This window comes from Falco biarmicus, chromosome 8 (assembly GCF_023638135.1).
Source record: "Falco biarmicus isolate bFalBia1 chromosome 8, bFalBia1.pri, whole genome shotgun sequence".
Lineage (NCBI taxonomy): Eukaryota > Metazoa > Chordata > Aves > Falconiformes > Falconidae > Falco > Falco biarmicus.
The window spans coordinates 45,396,850-45,420,855 of record NC_079295.1 but is presented as its reverse complement, the minus strand read 5'-3'; the positions used below and the strand labels follow the sequence as shown (position 1 = coordinate 45,420,855).

General features: G+C 57.1%; 1 protein-coding gene across 4 annotated transcripts in view; it reads left to right on the top strand.

Annotated features, from left to right (window-relative positions):
- Positions 1-22,004, top strand: part of CXXC5 (CXXC finger protein 5) — a 38,233-nt gene extending 16,229 nt beyond the window's left edge. For 3 of the 4 annotated variants that reach the window (XM_056348716.1, XM_056348717.1, XM_056348718.1), the window contains exons 2-3: positions 14,993-16,045; positions 20,990-22,004. In XM_056348716.1, coding sequence (XP_056204691.1) covers positions 15,260-16,045; positions 20,990-21,034 — 831 coding nt within the window. In that variant the 5' untranslated portion in view covers positions 14,993-15,259 and the 3' untranslated portion in view covers positions 21,035-22,004. Of the gene's footprint in view, positions 1-3,992; positions 4,132-14,992; positions 16,046-20,989 lie in introns of all 4 variants that reach the window. The other variant, XM_056348715.1, reaches the window with a different exon arrangement.
- Positions 22,005-24,006: the final 2,002 nt, after the last annotated feature.

Genomic DNA, 24,006 nt, shown 5'->3' with positions numbered 1-24,006 from the left:
TTTATATATCAAGAGAAAAAAAAACCACCATATATGTGTTTGCACAGGCTTCTGTCTGTCACAGAATGGTACAACCACGCATCTTATCTCGTAAAGCCATATTTTGGCCCTTTTTTTTCCCCCAAGAAAGTGAATTTTAAGCACCGGGAGACAGTGATGGTTTCTTTGGAGCTGTTACGATCTGCCATGTACAATAAATCCGTCTTAGTTTGTGGATTATTGGCCCAATAGACCGTAACAGCTCTGTCAGCCCCTCCTGGCATGCTGTGTCCAGCAAGCTCAGCCTTCTGTGGGTTTTCCTTTCTTTTTTTTTTTTTTTTTTTATTTTTTAGCAGAAATTTGCTAAGGATTTTTCCATGCTGTGTGCATGTACAGCAGCTGATATGGAAATCACAGGAGCTCAGTTGCGTGCCCAGGTTTTGGGGTTTTGAGTTTTTTATGCTTTTTTAAAAATGTATTTCCCCCTCTGAAAATACCCAAAGGCACGAACTTGCACGCTGAAGTTCAAGCCCCCAAAATACGATGAAGCAGGAAGGCAGATCTGTCCCTGTCAGAGCGCAGCAGGCTGGTGAGGGGCTGCCTTGGGTCGGGCTTGTTGGGGATGGGGTTTTGCTGCTTTCCAGCAGGATTTTCCCTGGACAGCCCCGCTCCTGCCAGCCGTCCGTTCCTGGTCCCCTGTGCTTGATCCAAGCCTGGAAAAACAGGATTTCCCAGGGATGGTGTGGGATGATGTGCTGGCCCCTCCCTCTTCACCAGGCAGGGTGCTGTGTGGCACATGCTCCTGTCACCCCCAGCCTGAATTTGAGTGGGGTCCCTCTGGAGAGGGGGGAACCTGCAGCTGGTCCTGCCCTGATCCTGCCCCAAACCCAGGCTCCCCTGGTCGTGCAGTGTGGGCTTAGCACGACCCTGGGTGATGCAGTGGGGTGAGATGTGGGGTGAAAAGTGGGGTGCAGGCATAGGGTGAGCCGTGGAGGGGAGGCACAGGATGCCAGTGTGGGGCACAGGTGTGGGGCACAGGTGCAGACATGGGGTTCAGGCACAAGGCACAGGCATGGGGTGCTGGTGCAGGCATGGGGCACAGGTGTGGGGTGAAGTTTGGGGTGCAGGTGTTGGGCACAGGCATGGTGTGAAGTATAGAGTGCCAGTTACAGGTGCAGGTGTGGGGTGCCAGTGCAGGCGCAGGTGCAGGCATGGGGGTGTGGGTGCTGGCACAGGCAGCAGCGGGTGTACTGGTTTGCCCTCTGCCACCAGCTTGCCTGTGCCCCTCTCTCCCTGGGCCATTCCCCTCTTGCCCAGTACCTGTGGGCTCTGCTCTCCCTGGAGGTTGCCAGCAGCCAGTGGCATGGGTTGGGGAGACTGGATCTGCTGTGGGGCTGGGGGACACACATGTCTGCCTCTGTCCTTGAGGCTGAGCAGGGGACACCTGCCTGGAGGAGGGCACATGGGATTTGGGATGGAGCAGGCTGAGTGCTCGGTGCCATCAGCGATAGCTCATCAGGACAGGGCTGGCAGGTAGTCCCCACCGTGCCAGGGATGGCTGGTGTTGGTGGTGCCACGGGGGGCTGCTGGCCGGCGGTGCCTTTTAAGTCCCCCCAGCCCCTGTGCTGGGGGAGCAGCTCTGGTCCCAGCAGCTCTGTAAGCCCATTAAGAGCTCAGGGAGCCTTACACCTCGGGGGTCTGCAGGAGGGACTTGCACTAGTTCAGCTTAAACCCCTTGAGCTGAAGCAGGGCTGCCTGCTGCGGGGACATGAGGACGTCCATGGCCATCCTCCAGAGACACCCGTCCTGAATCCCCTGTGGGTACCGGCTGCTTCCCTTGGCCACGAGGGACGGTGCAATCTTCAGCCCTGGGAGTTCCCTGCTGTGGGGTTTTGGCTTTGATGCATTGTTAAAATGCACTGTTGGGGTAAAAAAGTACCTCTTTCTCTGCAAAATCCTTAAAGGAGGATCCTCCTTCTCTGGGTGCTGTGGTTCAGCTTCGTGGTGTGTAGGGAAAAGATGTGGGGAGGGCATGTGGGTCCATCCAGGGTGCACAAGGGTGGGGAAGCCACACTGGTCAAGGGGAACCTGGTCAGGAATTTCTGGGGAATTTTTTCTACCTTTACCTGGATGTGCCCTATCTTAAATGTGTCAGAAACTACCAAAAGAGGAAAAAACCTCCAAGGATGGGTTCTTTGTGAAGCCCTTGGGATGGAAATGTGCCTTCCTTGGCTTTGTGAGCACAGCATTGCCCACAGCCTGCCCTCAGTCACACCTTGGGTTTGTTGATCACTTGCCAGAAGACCAAGGAAGGCATTGTGGACAGTCCCTAAAATGCTGGTAGCTCATCCGAGCCGCAGGCACAGGTTTCTTTCTGCGTGATCCACCGCCTGCATGGCCAAGTTCCCCAGTGCTCCTGCTCACTGGGGGATGGAGATGGCAGGGGCTCCTTGCCCAGCTTGCCCCCACAGCCCCTGCTCATCCCCCGGGCTGGCTCGGGCTCATCCACCATGGAGCATGTCACTGAGGGCAAGGTGCAGGACTCCCTGGCATGGCAGTGCCAGCATGGGGAAGAGGGAGGAGATGAAGCAGGCTGGAGAAAGCAGCAGGTGGAGGAGGATGTCCATTGTGGAAGTTAAGAGCAGGCGGTGGGGACACCAACCCTCTGGGTTGGTGGCTCATGCACTGGTGACCCTTTTCCTCCCATCTTGGGGGCTTGCCAGTGCTGTGGCAGGAGGTCCTGTCTGGAGATGGGGATGTGGGTGCTGGGTTTCAGGAGGGCATGGGATCAAACCCTTCCTCATGGGTGAAGGAAGACGTTTCTCTTTAAGGGGGTTCACAGTCTAACAGGCAGGTCCCTGGGGGAGGCTGGGGGCTCTGATCCCACCCTAGGCTGGCTGGAGAAGGAGTGGACCACCACGGTGCAGGCACCAACTGTGACAACCACATCCAGCTTGTTCCTTGCCATTCCAGCTTGGCACCTTGTTCCTCAGCTTTTGAGGAAGTGAGTAAAGGCAGAAGCATTGATACCTAACTCAGAGCTTGGGGCCAAGAAGGACCAGTGAGTCCAGGAGGATGCTTGCACCCTGTAATCGGGTCCCTTCAAAGCACATCTCCAGTGCGATTAGCTCATCACATCAGGACCTTTCCAGCTCCCGCCATGCAGTGTTTCCTTTATGCTCAAGGCTTGATCTTGTGGCTGTTCCCTACCTTTTTCTGTGTTGTGACAACTTTTAGACAGGTTTTTCCATGTTGTGGTCATGTGTAGAGTGAACCCCTCTGTTTCTTACTGTGTGTCCTGCAGCTCTTTCATCTGTGGGTCCCCCTGTCCTGACCCATGTCATGGCTGGTGGTGACACCTTCCCGCTTCCCAGGGCCTGAACTCTGCTTGTTGGCTGTCTTGTGGCTGGTTCTTTGAGATCTGCGAGCTTCACCATCACACTTGTGCTTTTTTTGGTAGGGCACAGTGCGTGTAGTTGAATTACTGCAGAATCAGAGAATGGGTTGGGTTGGAAGAAATCTTCAAAGATCATCCAGTCCAGCCCCACTGCCATGGGGCGCATGGCTCTGTCCAACCTGGCCTTGCACACTCCCAGGGATGGGGCATGCACGCTTCTCTGGGCAACCTGTGCCAGTGGCTCACCACCCTCATTGTTAAATATTTCTTCCTTATGTCCAACCTAACCCTACTCCTCTTCCAGTTTAAAATCATTGCCGCTTGTCCTGTCACAACAGGCCTTGGTGAAAAGTCTCTCTCCACCTTTCTTATACACCCCCGTCGTACATGGAAAGGCCACAGTAAGGGCTTGCAGCTGTGTGTGAGACACCCACTGAAAATCTAAGCGTTGTGTAGCACAGTCTGAATGCTTTCTGCAGCCAGGCTGGTAGCTGATCAAAGACAGGAGCTGGGTCTTGATACGACCCCTCCCTGCCATGCCACCGCATCCCTGTGGCAGGACTTCTTGTCCCAACAGTTTCCTGGGAACTGTTTTCCTAATGCCCTTTCCCATCAGGTTGCCCAGGATTGCTGTTCTTCCACTTTCTGCTGGCATGCTGCAGGGAAGGAAGGCACCCTTCCTCTTGGGCTGATTCTTGAAGGAGCATCAAGACCCAAGAGGGCTGTTACCTCCTCCAAAGGAGACCTTGTCTTGGGTAGGTGCATCGCCTGTGCTTCTCTGGCCTCAGACGTGTTTGCCCATCTGCAAGCATGGTGTGCGTGGGTGCAGGTCTCCTTCCCATCTGTGGTCCTGGCTGACGGTAAAACTTGGAGCTTATGCCATCATGGGTGGTGACCACTGAAGCTGGTGTCATGACATCTTGCCACAACAGCCAGGGCAGGGCACCCCAGGAGTGCCCCAGTGCGAGGGCTTACCGAGATGTGGTGCAAACCATCCCTGCAGCTGTGACAAGCTGGTTGCTCCCTGGGTTCCAGCAGGTATGAAAGGGAGGAGCATCACTGGGTGTAGTGCTATGACTACCTGTCATGGAAAAGCCAAAGGGGAGGAGGAGGGCAATGAGGGTCGCAGGAGACCTGAAGACTGCTGAAACCAGCGTCTGAGGTGTTCCCTGGAGTAAGCCAAAATGATAGAGCATCTGCAGAGCCTCACAGTCACTGAAGGTGTCGGCAGCAAGTGGCCCCATCCACTGGTACCCACTGGCCTTCTGGCAGAAGGCTTTTCTCCACCCAGGTCTCCAGCACCATCCTCTTGCTCAGCATCTCCCAGCCCACCACGCAGAGCCCAGCAGGTCCCACTCAGCTCACCTGTGGTGTCTTGAGTTGTCCTGGGCTCTCTGGTTCCACCCCTACCACCTCTGGCAGGATCCAGCTCAGTGCTGGGGTCACGGGTGTCCTCTTGGTTGCTCCAGGGATGGGGAAGCTCCTGGGGTGCATGGGTGAGCTTGGGTGAGTGCTTGTGTCCAAGCTAGAGCACGTCAGGGTTTGCTCTCTATTATTCTGGATCTAAAAGGAAAAAAAGTGATTGCTTTTCCCAGTCCCTGCATTTCCTGAGAGCAGCCTAGTTCCTAGCTTATCTTCAGACAGCCTCAGGGGTATTCCCTTGGAGTTTGGGAGTTTAATCAGGCATTGCTGGGGCATGTGAACTCTGTGTCGAGTTGCTGTTCCCATGGAGGGGAGCGCTTCTTGCAGATATTTGGGTTGGCGTGCCTGGGCTGGGGGCTGGGCTGGCTGGGAACACGCTGCTGCTCCTTTTTCTGGGGATGTGATGGGGAATGGCCGGGGGTTGATGATCCGCCTGGCCAGGGGTGGCTTGTGGGCAGGATGCTGGCAGAGGCTGTGGGCAGGGCGGCTTCCCAAGGACAACCCCGCAGTGGGGCTGGCTGTGCTTGGATGCTCTGGTTTGGCCGCAGTGGGAGGGAGCTTTCGTCCCTTCCAGCCCTGCCTCTGCCACCTGCCTCTTTTCTGAACCCATGGATTTTCCTTGCAGCATCCTGGGCGGGGTCCACTGGTCCCCACCATCCATCCTGACCTTGTGCCCTCCTCCAGGCCCTGGGGCTGCTCTGGCCCCTTCAGCCCTGACCCAACTCTGCCACTTATTTTATTTCTGGTGATTCTGAATTCAGCAGAGAATCAGGACCCGGGTGGAAATGCCCGATGCCGGGCTCTGTTTCACCAGTGAAATCAAGGGCTTTTGTTGCTGGCTCTTCAGCAGGCAGTATTTCTTTTTTTGGGGGCTGGATATATTCCTGGCAAGTAAAATGACGGATGCTCTGTTCCGTTTCCAGTGGCAGTGTTTCAGATTCCTTGCTCCAGGGCAGGAGCCGAGCGAACTCCGATTCCGGAGCAGCTCTGGTACCTTGGCAGCTTAAAGGCCATGGGGTTTGCTTGAATGACAAGTGCCGCTGAGCACGGGGAAAGCTCGGGAGAGGTGGTTTTGTGTGGTGTGCCCTCCATCTCTTGCAGGAGAAAAAGCCCACCGAGCAGGGAGGCAGCTTTTTATTGTCTTCATATTTCGCAGGCAGCCCAGGCGGTGGTGGAAAGGTGATGCACAGGAGGCTGGTGAGCCCTGCGTTGCTGGCGAGCGGGGATGCTCCCTGAGGCACTGCCGGGGAGGCGAGGAGAGGCGCAAAGACTTGGGGCATGGCTGTGTGTCTTCAACCTAGGAGCTCTTGGATGCCTCTTACCCGGCTCTGCCCGCACCTCCTGCTGTACCCGGCTTGGAGGGATGGGTGTGGATCCTGGCAGCTGGCTGAGCTGCATCCTGCAGCACTGGCGAGCCTGAGCCATTGGGGAGGACGGGATCTGCCAGCAGGGCGTGCCTGCTGGGAAGCTGCAGTGCTGGGGATGAAGCATGAGGGAAGGGGGTCCACAGCCTGGTGGGGGTCAGGGCAGGTCAGAGACCTGCCTTCATGAGGCTCCCCAGCCTTTTTTTGGCCCGTCGGGATGGACCTGAGGCATGTGAGGGTCTGCAGGCAGGGCTTGGGATGGTGCTGGCAGCGGGCAGGGTTTTCTCATCCCTGTCAGAGCTGCCCTGTGCTTTCTTTTGCTGCTGGAGGTGACCCTGACTGCTGCCTGCGCAGGAGGGTGCTGACAGCTGGGCAGCAAGGCCTGCCCCCCAAAACCTCTCAAGCCTCACTGGTCCACTGGGCTTATGGAGTTTACTGGGAGGGATTCCCCTGGGCAGCACGGGAGGCTGTGATGTGTGGGCTGGCCAGCCCCATCGCTGCGGCAAGTTTTGTCTGTGCTGAGCAAGGCTGTGGGGCTGAAAGGAGACCGACCTGGACTCCCTAAGGTCTACAGGGTGCACCACTGCCCCCTCCCAAAGCTGAGCTGGTCTTCTTCCCTCTGCCAAGCCCCTTTCTCTTCTTCCTCCTATTTCCCTCCTGCCAGCAAGGCCAAGGAAAATGCATTGCTGATCAAAAATAACAACTGCCGGCAGATCCAGACAATGGATAAACCCCCAGTGAGGGCGAGGGCGACCCGAATCCTCCCAGAGGAAGACGGGATTATTTGCCGTCCTCTTAGACATCTGTCAATAGCTGTCATTGGCGGACCCGGATGGCTTTCCGATGGTGCCACCGCCTTTCTGGCAGTAAAAGCAATTCCTCCAAAGCAGTCGCCCTGAGGAGTGGGTGCTCGCTGGAGGCTTGGGTAGAATTGCATGCCTTAATTCCACTGGCACATAGGCAGCAGGGACGCAGCCCTCCAGGGTGTTTCTGGTGTCAGCAGCAGAGATGCCTTCTGGATGCCAATGTCTTCTTGAGACTGCAGAGCGGTGGCTGGCTGGGCTGCATGCTCACTGCACCCTTGCTTGTGCATCTCCTGCCCTGCTTCCCTGCACTGTCTTTGTCCATGGGGTGCAGGCACTGAGGTGTTAGCCTTGACCTGCCACCCTGGAGGTCTTATGACTAAATTCCCCACCACTCATTAATGACCAAACTCAAATGCACTGAGCTGGCTCCGGTGCTCTCTCGAGTGTGTGCTTCTGCTGCCAGCATGCTTCTTGCCCACCAGTGGTGACAGTGACACAGGTGCTGGCATGGGTGAATTGGCCTTTCCCACCGCCAGCTCTCCTGAGATCTGGAGCAGACCCTTGGTTTGTGCTGTGCCACCACGGAGCTGCCTAGTGGGATGTGGAGGGGTGATGTTTTGAGAGAGTAGGGAGCACAAGGGGACCTCTCCAGGCTGGGGCTGCTCTTAGAGGTGGCACTTACGGACTTGGGCACCACTGGAAGTGGCACTGATGGATTTGGGGCTCTTCACCATCAAATATTCCCATGTGACAGTGCCTACAACTTTTTTCTTATTTTTAATTAACTTCTTGGAGCTCTGTGCCTGCTGATCAGTCTCTCTGTGACCTGGTTATTGGTTAGACCCCAAGTAATTTATGCTGTAATCGCTCCATCTGTTAACAGGAACAATTCACACGTCTTAGCTTGGCCTTGGTGGGCTGTGTGCGGGCCTGCTGGGGGCGAAGCCTTGTCTGGGATCCTGCAGCCCCTTGTGGTGGCTCTTGGGGCTTCTGCCAGGATGCCCGTTTTTGCTGGCATCTGCCCCTGGGCAGTACCTGCCCCCTACCCACCTGGCCCCAACACCCTAGGGTCATTCAGCCTGGTCTTCTGAACTTCAGAGCCGTGACATCACCTTGGAGACCTGCCTTGAGGGAGGGAACACTGGGGACTAGCTGGACCAAAGAGCTGGGGGTCCCTCCAGGAGGGTCTGGGAGGGCTTTGCAGAGGGCACGGGGTTCTTGCTGGGCTGGGAGTGATGCCACATCTCCAGAATGGCAATGTTAGGCAAGGCGATGCCAAGCTGGGGGGAGTGGGCGAGCAGCAGAGAGCCGTGCCATGGCGCGTGAATGTCAGCTGCTGCTTGGCTGTGAGCTGGGCTCGTGCGAGCTTGGATCTGTTCAATCCCATTTGGAGGGGGGGCACAAGCCAGGGGGGGGGGCCTTCCCGAGGCTCAATCTGGTAGGTTTTAGTTACAGTCATTTTAGGATTTGGGCAGCAAATTGGTGCAGCTTTGGCACTGGGGGGAGAAATGGATGAGCGCCGCGGAAGTGAGGCTGCCAAGACTCCCTCATCCCCCCGAACTGGGGAAGGGGGGGGTCGTGCAGGTGGGTGCAGCCCCCAGGCTGAGCAGTGTGGCCGTCACCCGGCTCTCTGGGTAGCAGCTGGGTGAGCGGAGGAGGGGAGGAGGTGCTTGGTGTTGTCCGCAGGGCACCCGCAGCCCTGCAATGCTCGGGTGGACGCTTCAAATCGCGTTATCTCCATAACCGCCCGGCTCTGGCCGCTCCGAGTGGCAGCGGAGATAAGTGGATTTCCAGGGAGCGCCTGGTCGTCTGACATTTAAGACTCCTTAATCCGTAACCACCACCCTGCGGAGGCAGGACGCAGCCACGTTTCCCGGCCGGGCGGTGTGGGGCTGCCCTGGGCGCAGGTCGGTCCCTGCAGCGGTGGCTCTGGCTGTGCTGGCACCGCAGCTCACCAGGGTGGCGTGGTGTGCTCGGGGCTGGCCGCAGGGTGAGGTTCAAGGATGGGCATGGAAGCAGCAGTGTCCCTGGGGACATCCTTGTCCTCTCCGCAGTGGTAACCTCCTTGGAAGTCCAGGGCGTGTTGGTGATCGTTTCTGCCTTTCTTGGGTACAAGCTGGGCATCCCTGCATGGCTGTGCCATACCAGGATTGTGTGCCAGTGCATTGGGCAGCCCACTGCAGCCATGGGGTTATGTGGGGAAACCCACCACCAGTGGGGGAAAAATATGTCTTGGATGGAGCGCTAGCATAGGGAGCCCACCTGGCGAGGTGACATCACCTCCTGCCTGCTCAGCTGGGCACCTGCAGGACAGTGGCATGGCCTCACCTCACCGTGCCTGGAGGGTGTGCTTGGCAGGGCACGTGTCTGGCCCTTGGTGGCCGGGCTGTGCGTGCATCCAGGGCTGCTCTTGGGAGGCATCACCGCAGCAGAGCGGCTGCCTGCAAGGAAGAGACGGGTGAAAGCCACTCTGTGCACCATGATGATTTGCCATCTGCTTCCAGGGCTAACTCCAGATGCTGGATTTAATCTTCCATAGCCTTTTTAATTCAGGAGTTGGCTTCTTAACATCCCTCAGTGCCACCTCAGCAGCAGAGATGAGCAGAGTGGCTGCCACAACTGGCCCTTCGAAGGATGTCCTGGAGCACGGGAGATGAACTATATCCACGCGAGTTGCCCATCTGGCAGTCCGTCGTACCTCTGGCTTGTTAACCTGCAAACACCCAGGGCGAGGCTTAGCATTTATAACACCACTCAAACCTCTACCAGGCCTTGGTGTCCTCTCCTGATGTCTGGATAAAATTTGGTGGGCGATGGTGACTTCCATGGTGCATCCAGGAGTCGATCTTCTGGCTGGACCAGTTTTTCGGAGGATGAACTGGAAGAGCAGAGCTTGGAGGCTGTTGGGTTGATGGAGGCAATGGCTTGCAAACAACAAAATGAAGGACATCCTTTGCCTCAGGGTGCCTGGTTACCAGGCACAGCGTTCTTCCTGAATGGGTGTCCCAGAGGGATGTTCAGCCTTGGGAGATCACAGCTTGATTTCTCTCTTCATTCACCTCATTTCCCCATGTGGCTTTCATAGAAGCAGCAGCCCAGAGGTGATGGTGCCATGGGTCTCTGCCCTGCCAGCAGTCCCAGTGGCCAGTTCTTCCCTGGCTGAGTCCCTGGAAGCTCAAGACTTGATGGTGCTTCCTAGTGTGGTTGGAGAGGTCCAGTAGCCCTTCGGTCTGGTGCCTGCTGCCTGACTTGTGGTCGATGAGGCTGTGATGAGACGTCACTGCTGGCTTTCAGTTGACCTGTGTCACCTGGTGGAAAGACCAGCAGGTCTGACTGCTGTGGAAATTGGGTACCTGGGAGCTGAGTCAGGTGTTGTGGTGCTGGGATTGGAGGAGCTTTGAATCTTCTTCTGGTGGTGCTTGTTCTCCTGAACCTTTGACCTGGGTTGCAGCTAGACCCTCTGACCCTACAGGGTGCTACAGGGTGGTGGTCCTGTTCTACCTGCTGGCTTTGCTCATCCTAGGGTGTGTTTCAGACACCAGGAGCCTCAAGGGTGTCTTAGGATGCCCCATGCATTGCTCCCACCACCCATGGCTCCGGAGTCCTGCCTATCCCTCGGTTTTGTCCATGACTGTTGGCCAGGGTGGCTGGGGAGCACGGCCTCTGGAGCAGTAGCTCTAGCTGGGATGGTGCCTTCAGCTGCAGCATCCCTCAACCTACATCCTTCTTGGGATGCCTTGGAGAGGGGCAAGTGATAGTGGTGGATGTCCTCCTTAGGGCTGCCTGTGGTGCAGCTGAGTCTGTCCATTTGTCCATCCGTTTGTCCGTCCATCACCAGGGCTTTGCTAGGGAGGTGGGCACTGCTCTGGGCAGACAGCCGCATGGCGAGGGGAAGGAAGCAGGGACAAAAACCTGGTGGAGGGGACAATTACTGCCTTTCTCAAGGCTGAAAAGATGCCGGGGTCCCTTCCGTCCTCATCCTCCGTCTGCTTCGGCTGGACAAAGCCACCGCCCCCAGTGCCCACCCAGCGCCCAGGGATTAGAAAAAAGCCGAATTTTTATATTCTCCCTTTGTCTCTGGAGCCCGGGAGCAGCTCGGCTCTGGCTTTGCTGCTTTCTTCTCTCTTTACAGCCGTGTCTGTGCACGGCTGACGGCACGGCTGACCAACTGGCAGCTTTTCCAGGAGGAGGTTGATTTATTTAAAATTAAAGGAAAGCAGAAGTTCTTTCTTGAAGACGAAGACTTTTTACATCGCAGGAGCTGATGGCTTTCCAGCGATGCAGTGAAATAACACAGGGGAGCGGGCTGGAAATCGCAGCTTGTCATTTTTTTGTGAGAAGCAAAGCTCCTCTCCTGCTCCCGTCTGACGGTAAATGGTGCCCGCAATCAGGGATACTCTTAGTCCATCAGCTGGTGATGGTTTCTCTGGATGCTGAACTACCAGAGATCCTTTTGCAACCTTTATTTTTCCTGGCGCTGCTAGGACTATTACAGCACGGTCCTATGAGGTCAGCCTGTGTGTCAGGATGGAGGGAGCCCCGGGGCAAAGCGAAGAGGGGCTGTGGGGTGGTGCTGGGCTGAGCTTTGGGGGGAAGCCCTGGGCTGAGCTGCTGGGACACTCTCTGACCCTCTGGGCTCAGGCTGTACTTGGCAGGGAAGTTGTGGAGGGCGGGGAGCAGGGGCTTGCGAAGGGCTGGGAAGCTCCTGAGTGCGGGCTGGGGCCTCCCGACCTTGGTGGTGTCCCCTTGAACCTTGGCGTCCCTCCAGGTTGCTAAGCTGCCCGGTGCAAAGACCCGGGCGAGGGAGCCCATCACGTGCCCCTTAATGCCATGGCTGGGACTAAGCACCTTCTGACAGGGACCCAGATGACGCTGCCCGGCGCCTTCCCCGGGGGATGGGGACCAGAAAAGGGGCAGAAACGGGACGGGGGGGCCCTCACGGTCTTTGCTGGGGTCAATCATAAAGAAGGGATTAAGATCATTAATTCCTCCCCCCGCTGCAGTTAACAACCTGCCTGGGCAGAGGCTGGCGAGGAGCAGCTGAGATGTCTGCTGCGCTGGGTGGTCCTGCAGTGTTGGGCTGTGAGGGAGACATCCCCTTCGTGCAAATTAGCCAGGCACCCCACAGTCCTGGGGTCCCTGGAGGGGGGACTGGCCCGTGCCACCTGGCATGGCAGTGGTGCCCGGTGCCTGCCGCTGCGGAGGAGTGCGGCCCTGGGGGGCTGGAGGGCAGCGCCGGGCCGTTGCAGATGGCGGGAGCTGGCGGAGGCAGAGCAGCAGCCAGGACAATGGTGGGATTGTGCGGTGGCGCCACTCAGCATGGCTCGGCACAGCTCGGCATGGCTCAGCACAGCTCAGCGTAGCACCCTGTGCCAGCAGCTGAGCACCGTCTTGCGTCACTGGGGCTGGGAGGGGACATGGCGGTGTGCCCCTTGTCCCCACAGGCAGCAGAGGACCTGCATCTGGTGGGCTGGGCTGGCTTCGTCCTGCAGGGTCACCTGCTGCGGCAGTGGGTGCTTGGGGAGCCCGTGCTCCAGGCTCTGCAGCCGTCAGCCCCAGTCGGAGGAGGCTGCGACTGGTGGGGGCTTGGAGCTGTTGGCACCCAGTTTATGCAGCAGGGTGGGACTGGCGGGCAGCTGCCTGCTAGTGCCAACTGGGAAAGGCTGACTGTGGAGGAAGATGTGAAGTGATGGAGATGGCGACCATGGCATGCCTCCATCCCATGTCTTCCCCACTTGAGCACCTGGACCCTGCTGCCCTGTGCCATGGGGTAAGGGGGACCCCTCGGCGTGGCAGCAAGATCCACGTGGGCACGACTTGGAATTTTTTTCTGAGTGATGTGGGACGTGCCCCTGGAGAGCCCCGGTAAATGCTACAGCAGCACCACAGCTCGGTGGTTGTGGTGCTGCCAGGCAAGCAGGCAGGCTGGTAAATCCTGGGCAGATCCGTCCTGGCACTGGGCTCCCACGCTGAGCGGGCTGCGGCACCGCGGGCGGAAGAGGCGCAGGGCCGCAGGAAAGGCAGCTGCGGGCAGGCGCAAGATAACACTGCCGCGTGGCTTTATCTCATATCCTCCTGTCCGGTGCTTTTCCTGCTCCGCTCCCTGCTCCGGCCCCAGCACCCGTTGCTTTCGACGTTAAGGTGTGACCCATCCTAACGCCTCCAGGGATGGGACCCCACCTCCCTGGCAGACGGGGATGGGAGCCCCAGCCGCACGGCAGCAGCTCACCCACGCTCCCAGCACCCAATTTGGGGGCACCCCAGCCTCGCCGCCCCCTGGCATCCCCCTGCCCAGAGCGCAGCGCAGTGCCTGGGGAAGGGCTGCTTCCTGCTGCCACAGCCCTCCCTCTCCACATGGCCTGGCCAGCTCCAGGCTGGAACTCAAGCCCTGCATCGATCCGCGCTGCATCTTAAATCAGCTGAAGCAAGCGGTTTTTAGTGTGAGGGTGGGGGGGCTTCTCCGCAGGCAAGCCAGCTCTGGCACTGGGGTGAGACGGCTGCCTTCGTCTGCCAGTACCGTGGTGCTTGGCGCGGTGACCTTGCCCCTGTCAGCGTTTTAATGGTGATGCCTGCAGCTCAGCTGCAGAACTGTGTCCGTAGGGAAGGGCCTGGGCTGTAGCAGGGTTGCGGGGGTTGCGTTGCAGCTCGGCTGTGGTGAAGGGGACACGAAGGGTGATGGATGAGCAGGGTGCAAGTGGTGCAGGGATGCCCCTCACTCTGCTGCATCACCCCTGGGCAGGAGCAAGGGTCCCAGCAGGGCTTTCTGCACATGGCCACATCCTTGCCCAGGCTCCAGAGGGGAAGCTGGCGGGATAGCTAGGGTAGAGGGTGGGGTAGGCGAGTGGCCTCCTCCTGGTGCTGCCCTCCCCCAGCTGCTGCTGGGGTGGGGACGTGGGTTCCTGCTCTGCTAAGCCCTGCAGCTTTTCTCCTCTAAAGCCTGATTACTCTGGCGGTGCCTGTGCGTGCGTGCATGTGTGCTCGGGAGGGGAGGAGGAGGAATTTCACAACAACAAGTGTTCACAGGCACACTGGGCCCAGCTGCCCCAGAGCTGCCCCAGGGACGGTGGCATTGTCCCCGCAGCGGGGAACGGTGCTGAGAGGAGGCTTTTGCTGTTGCTGCCAAGCCCCTGCCGCCGCCAGAGTGGCTGCGTGGCTGTGGTGGGCATGCAGGCAGGGCACGCAGGGCCATGGCCAAAGGTCAGCACTGGGGCATGGAGGTGGCTGTTGTGGCTCCCCGTGGGGTTTGAAGGGGACACCGTGGTTGCCCATGGGGTTTGGTGGTAGATGCCACAGGGGTTTGGAGGCAGATGCTGCAGCTCCCTATGGGCTTTGGAGGTGGCACTGCAGGGGCTTGGAACGGGATGCCGCTTCATCTCTTTCGTGGAGTTTGGAGGTGAAGCTGTAGCTCCCCATGTGGCTTCCTTTCCTTGCCTGGTGTGCAGTGCTGGCCTGGGGACCAGGGTCCAAGGGGTGGAAGAGAAGGAGGAGAAGGGTGAGAGGCTCAGCATGATCTGAGCTGGGTGAGCAGCAGATGTGGAGGGGCAGGGGAGCTGGGGTGCAGCCCTGCAACCTGCTGCCTCTGTGGCACCTGGCCAGGGGGTGCGGGCAACTGCTGGGTGGGGACTGGGGGCCCCTTGCACGATCTCTGGCTGCCAGCGCAGGGACATCCTGTGAACACCCGCGGTCCCATCCGGCACAGGGGCTGCATGTCGCTGGAGCGGAGTAGGGGATGAGCCCCGTGACTTCCCTGGGGCTGCAGTCCCTGGGGGAGGAGAGCTGGGCACAGAAAGCCTTTAAGCATTGGAGTGCCATTGCTACCACGCCAGGACTTCCCCTGTGACCCCCCATTTCTGTCTGGACGGTGACCCTTTTAAAGAGCAGTGGAACGGATCTCCACCGAGGTCCGTTCCCTGGAGTTTCTTTGTTTGCGGCACTGAGACTTTCATGGCAGGGGGAGGAAGAGCTGCTTTGAAAAGCCTGTTGGCTCTTGCCAGTGCTAACTCTCTTTTCTTTTCTACTTCCAGAGCCGCATGTTGTGTACCAGAGCCGCAGAGTATGTTTTTGCACTGAGATCGGCCTGAAGTACTCTGCAGCCGACGCCAGAGGAGACGCCCCATTGATGAGCGTTCCCGTCTGAGCTTTCCCTGGTGGCTGGCGGGCTGGTGCTACTAGAAGGGCTTTGGGGGTCTTTCGCTTTGGCATTGGGGGTGGGGTTTTGGTGTTTGGCTGTTTTTTTTTTTTTTTTTTTTTTTTTTTAATTTTGGGTTTGGTTTTGTTGTGCTCTGGGCACCATGTCAAATTTGGGCTCCCATCAAGACACTGGGAACAAGCCAGAGACGGAAAAAAATAACCAAGATGACTCTCAACCCCCTGTCAACTCCGAGAGGAGGAACAAAAGTGGAATAATAAGTGAACCTTTGAACAAAAGTCTTAAGAAGTCCCGTCCACTCTCCCACTATTCCACCTTTGGTAGCAGCAGCTCGGTAAGCGAACATTCAGAGAAAGGCAACCCCTTAGCTAATGGCAATGAAGCGACTGTGGATAAAAGTCATTCTACCTCAAAGCACAAAAACATCTCTAGTATGCTGAGCAAATTAGACCGGGTGTCGGAGATCTCCTCAGAAGGACAGACCGCCCTACAACAGTTTGCTCAGTCGACAGAAATGCTCAAAAGAGTGGTACAGGAGCATCTTCCTCTAGCAAGCGACCACGGGACTGGTATCTCTGACATGGAGGCAGTCTCAGCTGCAGAGACAATGAACGGCCCCTCTGATTTTCCTTACCTGGGGGCTTTTCCCATCAACCCAGGCCTTTTCATTATGACCCCTGCCGGCGTGTTTCTGGCAGAGAGCGCGCTCCATATGGCTGGCTTGGCAGAGTATCCCATGCAGAATGAGTTGGCATCTGCCATCAATTCGGGGAAAAAGAAACGGAAAAGATGCGGCATGTGCCCGCCCTGCCGAAGACGGATAAACTGCGAGCAGTGCAGCAGTTGTAGGAATCGCAAAACTGGCCACCAGATTTGCAAATTCCGAAAATGTGAAGAACTCAAAAAGAAGCCTTCTGCAGCACTGGAGGTAACCGGCCCCTCTCAGGCACCCTAACCCCTCCTCGGGCTGCACTCCTGGGTTCGGATCTTGCCCTAGATAATAAAACACCTGGTACTTCTTACTTTCTTATTTTTCCCTTTTCCATTAACAGTTGTCACCATGAGATGTGTGCTCTGCCCTGTGCCCCCAGTTCCTGCCCTCCTTGACGCACTGGAGTTGATCGGCTTAGGGGGGAGGGCTGGGGCCTCTCCCTGGGGTCCCCGGCCATGTGGGGAGTAGCTCTCCCCTTTGCAGGCGTGGGCAGCAGTGGGTCTCTGCTTGACTTTTAGCGTTGGCATCCCTTGTCCCCAGTGGGCTGCAGCTTCCAAAGCCAGGGAGTGGCTCCTGACCTGGCAGTCGGGTTAGAGGATGGGGAGGCAGGAGGCGGCTTTTTGGATTGTGAGTAATCGGTGATAGTGATACCTGTGGCCATGTTGCAGCTGGAGCCCAGACCCTTAGCTCACCCTTTGCTCTGAGCAGAAGCACGGCGGTCTGTGGGTGGTAAACAACTGCAGCGTGTCCTGAGCAGCGTCTCCCATGCTGTAGCCATGCCAGGTCTCCCTGGGCCAGCATGTCTGGGGCGGTCAGGATGAGTCCACAAGGTACCAGCTGGGTTTTCCAGTGGTGGCTGAGCTGTGGTCCCTGCAGGCAGCGTGCCTGCTTTGGCACCTGGAGGAGCAGGATGCCCAGATCCTCCTGATGTGAGCCTTTGGGGCGGTACTTGGGCTGTCAGTGCCCACCACAGTCTGCCTATGGATGTTGCCCTTGGCCTCGGAGGGGAGCTGCTGTAAGCTACTGCTGGGTTGGGGTGCCACCTTGTCAGTTCTGCCAGGGAGGTATGATACTCACATGGGGAGCACAGGACGAGTCTGGTGACTTGGGTCATCACACGGGTCTGAAGTGCCCGCAGGGCTGTGGGCAGCTGCTGGTGGCATGGTGTGGCGTGGGTGAGGGCTGGGTGCCAGCAGCACTGGGATGCAATGCAGAGGTGGTGTGTGTGCACGCTGCTCTGGCAGAGCCTGCTTCTTGCCGCACCCCTGTGGGTGCTCTGGGCCAAGACCTGTCTTCTGGGTCCCCCACGTGCTGTGCTTAGGCCAGGTTTGATATTTGTGGGAGGCAATCCCACCGTCAGCTGTGCTGGCATGCTGCTTCCTGCCAGTGAGCGCATCCCTGGAGCCAGCAAAGGCTAAGAAGTCACCCGGGCATCAGCTGGATTGCATATCCTGGCATGAGGGCATTGCCCATCCTCTGTCCCAAAGAGACAACAGACCATTTTCTTAGCCACATTCTACGTTTTTCAATTAGCATCAGCTCTGAATGAATAGTGAAGGGGAAAAAAAAAATCTGTTTGGGCGGTGGGGATGAGGAGAGGGGGACTGTGTCTTTCAAAAACCGCTGTATTGCTAAATTATATTCTTGTTCTAATTTGCTGAGTCAGTGATCTGGAAAAAGGGAAAAAGGGAGAAAAAAAAAAGTTCATCTCTTCCAAAGAGTCCTAAAGCGGGTCAATAGACTCAGAGCTTACAGAAGCTGGAGGAGTTGCTTCCTTCTCCCAGCACTGCGCTGGGTCTGGGGATGATAAATAGCACTGGGAGCCTGTGAAACGGTCACCCCCTTGACTGGTTTCCCCATCCTGTGGCTGGTTGAGAAACTGGAGCCACTGAAATAGGACTCTTCATGTGATAGAGTTAGGCTCCCCCAGAGATGGGTTCCCATCCCTCCTGGGCACGACCGTGGGTGTGTTGAGGCTGAAAAGAGATGTGCTGGTGGGGATGGATGCCTGGGAGATGTGGGTCACTCCAGGACATCCCTGTCCCCTTTTCAGAGCAGATCTTCCTCTCTCGCAGGGTATCCACTTGCGCCGTGTGTTGACCTTGGTAGGGTTGAACGAGATTGTGGCTGTGTGTGGCTGGGACAGGGATGCTAGGGCCCTGGTTGATGTCCAAAGGTCACCTGCGTCAGTGGCTGGGTTGTTAAACCTCACCCTATGTAACCAGCCCTGGCAATGCGTTGTGTTGGGCCAGCCGTAAGGCAGCTACTGGCACCTGCCTCGTGGTGGAGACCTATCTGGAGGTGGCGGTGGCCAGGATGCAGAGCTGCTGCCAGTTTGGCGGCTCCAAGGACTGCTGGTCCTGATGGGGTGCCATCACACTGTAGTGCTTAATACCAGGACAGGAGCGGCCAGTCAGTGGCCCTTTATATGGGGCTGAAAAATTCACAGGGCTTTGTGAAGCATCATGTGGGGGAGTTGTGCCATTGCCCCGGAGAAGAGCAGCCAGCAGTGGCTCTGGTCTGGCAGCCCAGTGCATCCAGAGGAGCGTCCTTGGAGAGCCTGGACAGGGGCCGCAGCTGTGATTAAACATTGATCTAAAATCAAGCAGTAAAAAAAATAGAATTAAACCTTTATGGTGGCATAAAAAAATGGGCTAAATCCCTCTGCCGCCGTTAAGCTTTATCTGCACATCTACAGAGCCCGAATAACCGGTTGCTGCTGGTGTCCCAGTGGTGGCTGGCTGAGGCTCTAAGACCAGTGAGGCAAGGTGGATGCTTGGAGCAGGCAGCAGCATGTCCCTGCACTGACCAGGCCCCTCCGGGCTCTGCCAGTCCCAGCAACCCCAGGTAATGCCATGAGGGCTGGTGGCCATGCCTGGGCAGGTCACCCTGGGCTTGTCTCTGGAGCTGTAGGTCACATAAAGGCCACAGATAGTCAGGATATGACTGAGCAGAGGTATTCTCCATCCTGAGAAGCCTTGGTGAAGTGCCTTGGTGCCTCAGCTAGTGCTGGTGTGAGGGTCACTGCCACCCTCACATGGGTCTCACAGACAAGAGACTTCTCACCAAGGCCATCATGACAGGACAAGGGGCAGCAGTTTTAAACTGGAAGAGGGCAGGGTTAGGTTGGACATAAGGAAAAAATGCTTTATGATGTGGGCAGTGAGGCACTGAACACGACGCCCAGAGAAGCTGTGGATGCCCCATTGCTGGAAGCGTTCAAGGTCAGGTTGGACAAGGCTTTGAGGAACCTGATCTAGTGAAAGAGCTGCACACAGCAGGGGGGTTGGACTGGATGGTCTGTGAAGGTCCCTTCCAACTCAGGTAATTCTGTGATTCTGTGATCGTGGAGATGAGGGGGTGAGCTATCCTGGGCATCCACATTAGAGCTAGCTGTCCATCTTCCTTTAATAACAAAGGAGCATAGGTGTTCAAGGTGATCTGTATCAGACATCTCCCTCCAGACCCATTAGGAGCTCCCTCTCCCCTTACTCCTCTCTCCTGGGATGATGTATCTGTGTTGGTGGCCCTTGCTAGCAAGTCCGCTATGCTCTGCCCTGCCAGGTCCATGTCTGGTGCCTTGGGCGGCATCCAATGTGGGCAGCATGCTGTGCCGCAGCCCCGTGCATCATCGGCCAGAGGCACTTGTATCTTCCCCAGATGCCTGATTACATATTGCAGAGACCTTTGGGGAAGCGGTGATGCCTGCAGCTCCTTGCTCACTGACTGCCCGAGCTGGGTTTGCCCAGAGGACCAGGCACAGGCTGGAAGCAGGAAGAAGGAGCTGGGCACCACCAGCTCCTGCCCATTATTGCCATTTGCCCCCCTCCCCTTGCGCAAGCCCCATGTTTATCTCGTGGTGCCGATGGAAGTGAGCATGTTGGGGTCCGTCCCACAGGTGTGGGGGGAGATGCTGTCCTGGTTACTCATTGAGGTTTGGTGAGTGTCTTGATCAGAGAGAAGGATCCAATGAGAGCCGTCTGGCTCCTGCGTGGAGTTAGGGACTGGACTGTGGCATGGTTTTGACTCTTGGGACAACACATGGGGTGTCCCTAGCCCTGCACAGGGGCCCGACACTGGGAGTGGGGCTGGGGCTGGCTGTCACCCACACCACCCTGTGGCAGCCCAGACTGCAGCCCTGTGCCCATCACTGCAGGCTGTGGCTTCTTTTCCATTGGTGTCCCTTGGTTGTTTGAAGAGGCAGGAGCCCAAGGGCCCTCTGAGGCATGTGCTCTTGGTGATGATGTCCTATGTGCTGGCTAGCATAACTTGGCCTTCCTCGGGGGCTGTTGGCATTGAGACGCTGTGGCCCTTGCATACTCCACCCACAGTCTCATGAATGCTGAAGAGGCTTCCAACCCCATCCAGCTGGGAAACATGCTGGGCTCTTCTTCCAGAGGATGGCAGAGCTGTTTGGGCTATTGCCCCACACCGCTTCTCCTGGAGGTGGCTTCAGAGGGGTCTCATCTGTTGTTGGGTGCTTTGTTATGTGTGGGATTGAGCCTGGTAGGACTCATCCCTCTTCCCCTGCGAGACGCTGAGAGGTCCTTGCTGGTGCCGCTCTCTTGGGGACAAGGTTGTTCAGCGTGGCTGGGTGGCAGCAGGGTGCTTCCTATGTGTCCTGAGCAGCTCCCAGGCCCTGTGGCCCCAGGCCCAGCCAGCTCACTCCCTGACCCATCTGCTGGCCGGGCTCCTGTCCGCTGGGCGTCTGCCCACCCACGGCAGGGACGGTGGGGGCTGGCAGCGAGGGCCACGACGTGCTGGGCCGTGCCAGCTCACCGCGGCCCGGCCATTGTGCTCGGTGCTGGCTGCAGGGGAAGTTGGGGGCCGCGCCATTGTGCCGGCCGTGGCGCGGGGATGCGGGAACAATGGCCGAGCTGCTCTGCCAGGGAGGGGGGGCCAGCAGCAGGGGGACCCCGTCTCCCTCCTTCTGGCATCCCAGCATTTGCCGGCAGGCTGGAAACCTTGGGATGTGTGGCGGCAACGGGGGATGCTGAGCCTGGGCTGGATCTGTCCCGAGGCCAGTGACCAGGATGCAGGGCAGGGGTGGGAGCGGGGGGTGTGGGCATGCAGCCCTGGTGCCGCGCGGCTGTGCCGGACCCGACCTAACGTCTTGTCCCTTCTTCTTCTATCCCCCTCCCTGTCTCTCTTCCTTTCCAGAAGGTGATGCTTCCTACAGGAGCCGCGTTCAGATGGTTCCAGTAGGAATGGGAATCCCAAAGCTCTGTCATCCAAGTGCAATGTCACTGCTTGCTTGTGTTGTCTCAGGCAAGGGATTTTTGGCTGAAATGAATGGATGCACCTGTGTCTCTTTAGAACCAAAAATATTTTCTCGCAAATCTCATTCCTGTTTTTATAATTTTTTTTTGCGTTCGTTTTAACATCTTCGAGTCCTAGTCAGACATTTAACTGCTTTTCAAATAAAAATAATTAAAAGAAAAAAACAATGGATCTGTAAAGTACCAAGACTTAATAGACAGAGTATGGACAATCAGTTTCTTTCTGTGTTTTGGTGTTGATGTTGTTTATGTGTGAAAGATGCAGTACTTGTGTAGGGAATGTAAATTTACAGTAACCTTTTAAAATCTAGTTACTAATAAGCACTACTGTAATTTAGCACAGTTGTTTAATTGCACCCTCATTTATACTTTTTATTTGATTCTTTCCCATCATACAATAGAGTGGATAGTTTATAGAATGCCTCAACTTCATGTTTATAAATGAGAATATGTTTAAAGCGATGTAGTATCCCTTTTCCTAGCCATTCACCTATGTAAGTTTAACCCGCAAGAGGTTCGGTATAAAAGGTGGAAGAAAACAACTGCTACACAACTGGCAGTCTTTGAAAAAAGAAAAAATAATTAAAAACAAAAAAGAAAAAATGTCAATGTTAGTTTATTAATATAGAACAAGAAACACTGCATACAGAAAAACCTCCTAATTGCAACGGTTTACTCCTAGAAGTAATTTTTGTAAACTTACTGAAGTTAAAATCAAAATAAAAATAATACTGCAGGACCTGTGCTGAAGCAGTTACAAAAAGTGATATTTCTCTCCTGTTCAGATCCCCGTCTCCCCAGCTCTCTCTACATCATTAAATTGAAATGCTGTTTGTAATGTTTTAGCGATCCAGGCTGTTTTTGTGAATAAAATGAATGCATGTTTTGTGTCATGATTTACAGCTTTGTTATTTCTCTCCCACCCCTTTTTCCAGCCATCCAGGCCCCCCAGTGCCGATGGCAGCTGGTCCCCCCGCCAGCCTTTGCCTGCCCGTACCCCATCCCACCACTGCTGCCTGCCAACTGCAGGGGACCTTGCTGGTGCCGGTGCCGGAGCATGGCGGCGGCTGGCCCGGGTGGGACAGCGTGATGTGCTGAGCTGGAGTCACCCCGGCTGCTAAATCCGCACGGTTAATCCTGGCAGCGGCTGGGCTAAGCCAGCCCCAGCTCTTCCTGGGGATATTTCCCAGTTTGACCTGCCGGGAGTTTTACCAGGTAGCGTGTCGCCGTTTGTTTTGGTAAGACAGTATCAACAACGCACCCTTGAGAATCACGGTGAGGCTCATTTTATCAGGACAAGTCCAAAACAAGCTCCTGAAGGTGGGTGAGCTCAGCAGGCTGAGTGCCCGATGCTTTCCAGCCGGGCCCGGTGCCTGTGTGGTGTCAGCGGGAGCCACTTGGGGTGGGGGGAACGTTGGATGGGCTCAGCCATGGACAAGCTGGAGGGGTTGTGGCTGGTGCTAGGGGTGCTGTGCTCAGCATTGCACTGGGCATATGGGCTGTGTGCCCCCTGCCAGCCCCCGCGAGGGGCTTCTGGACACATGGGCAAGGCCATCCCAGCTTATGGGTAGAGGCAGATCTGCCTGGAGCCAGCAGTGCCAGCTCTGCCTTCCTGGGGTGAGGTAGCGGGAGCCTTTGTCCCTGGCTCCAGCCAGCGTTTGGGCCAGCATCTGTTGACCAGATGTGCGCCTGGAGGAGAGGGGGAGTGACGGCGGTGCGTGGGCTCCGTCCCTGCTGGGCAGCGACCTGCCAGGACTGAGCAGAAAGTCCTTGGGGAAAACCACCCCAAAATGCCTTTTGCAGCAGCCTCACACCCACCCGCCCCAGTGGCTCCTGGGCATTTGGAACCTGGCCTGGGCACCTGGGACATGCCAGCGGCCAAGCCCGGTGGTGCTTGTGGGAGCGACTGGAGCTCACAGCGATGGTGGTGCAGCTGGGCCAGCACGGTGAAGGACAAAGCTCAAGGCCTGCAGGGACGGGTGGACCCTGCTCACACCCCAGGAGTGCTCTGGTGTGTGTCATGCCCAGCCTGTGCACCGACGGGTGGCACTGGCAAGGGGCTGTGGGGAGCTGGTTCCCAGTTTGTGCTGCTCAGGCAACAGCCGAAATCACTTAGCAGGAATGTGGCGGTGGGGGGGTGTTATGGGAAAAAGGAGTCTGGCTGGTATTTTTATGACTGTGGCTAATGGTTGGGGCTGTGTGAACACACAGTACTGGCACCTGGGGGGGAAGCAGCCCCTGACCCACACTGGGAGAGCGTCCTGGGGAGTGGCACACAGACCCCCTCCCCAGGGCTTTCCAGCCCCAACACCCTGCAGGAGCTGCATGGCGGGGTGCTGCTTCATCCCACCAGCCCCCACAGGGCTGTTACCCCCAGTCTGGCCACGTCACCCCCAACAGGGCTGTGCTGGACGCTGTGTGTGCAGCATGAGGGGCTGCTGTTGGTACAGGCTGGTGCTTGGTGAAGTGCCATCGGGGCAACTGCAGACATGGCAAACCCTGCTGTGCCACACTGCTTCTCTGCTGTCTGTTCCCTCAAGGGACAGCAGTGTCCCCAACTCTGCTTTTCCCCCGGGAAGCCACAAGGCACAGGGCATGTGTCCCCCATCACCCCCATGGGCATCACATCTGCTCGGCACATTGTGGCAGCCCAAATGCTCCCAGGAGCAGCATGGGGCAGCACCCAGCCCCTGTGGGCAGGGATGTGCGGCTGCTGAGCGTGGTGCTGCTGCCTGTACAGACAGGGTCAGAAGCCATGCCCTGCCACAGCCCCTGCCTTCACTACCACACCAAGCACAGTGCTGCCAGTGCCTGCATGCTCCTCCAGCCTGGGCATCAGCAGGGACCAAGGGCAATGGCAGGGACTGTGGGCTCCTGCGTGGACCATGGGCATTAGCA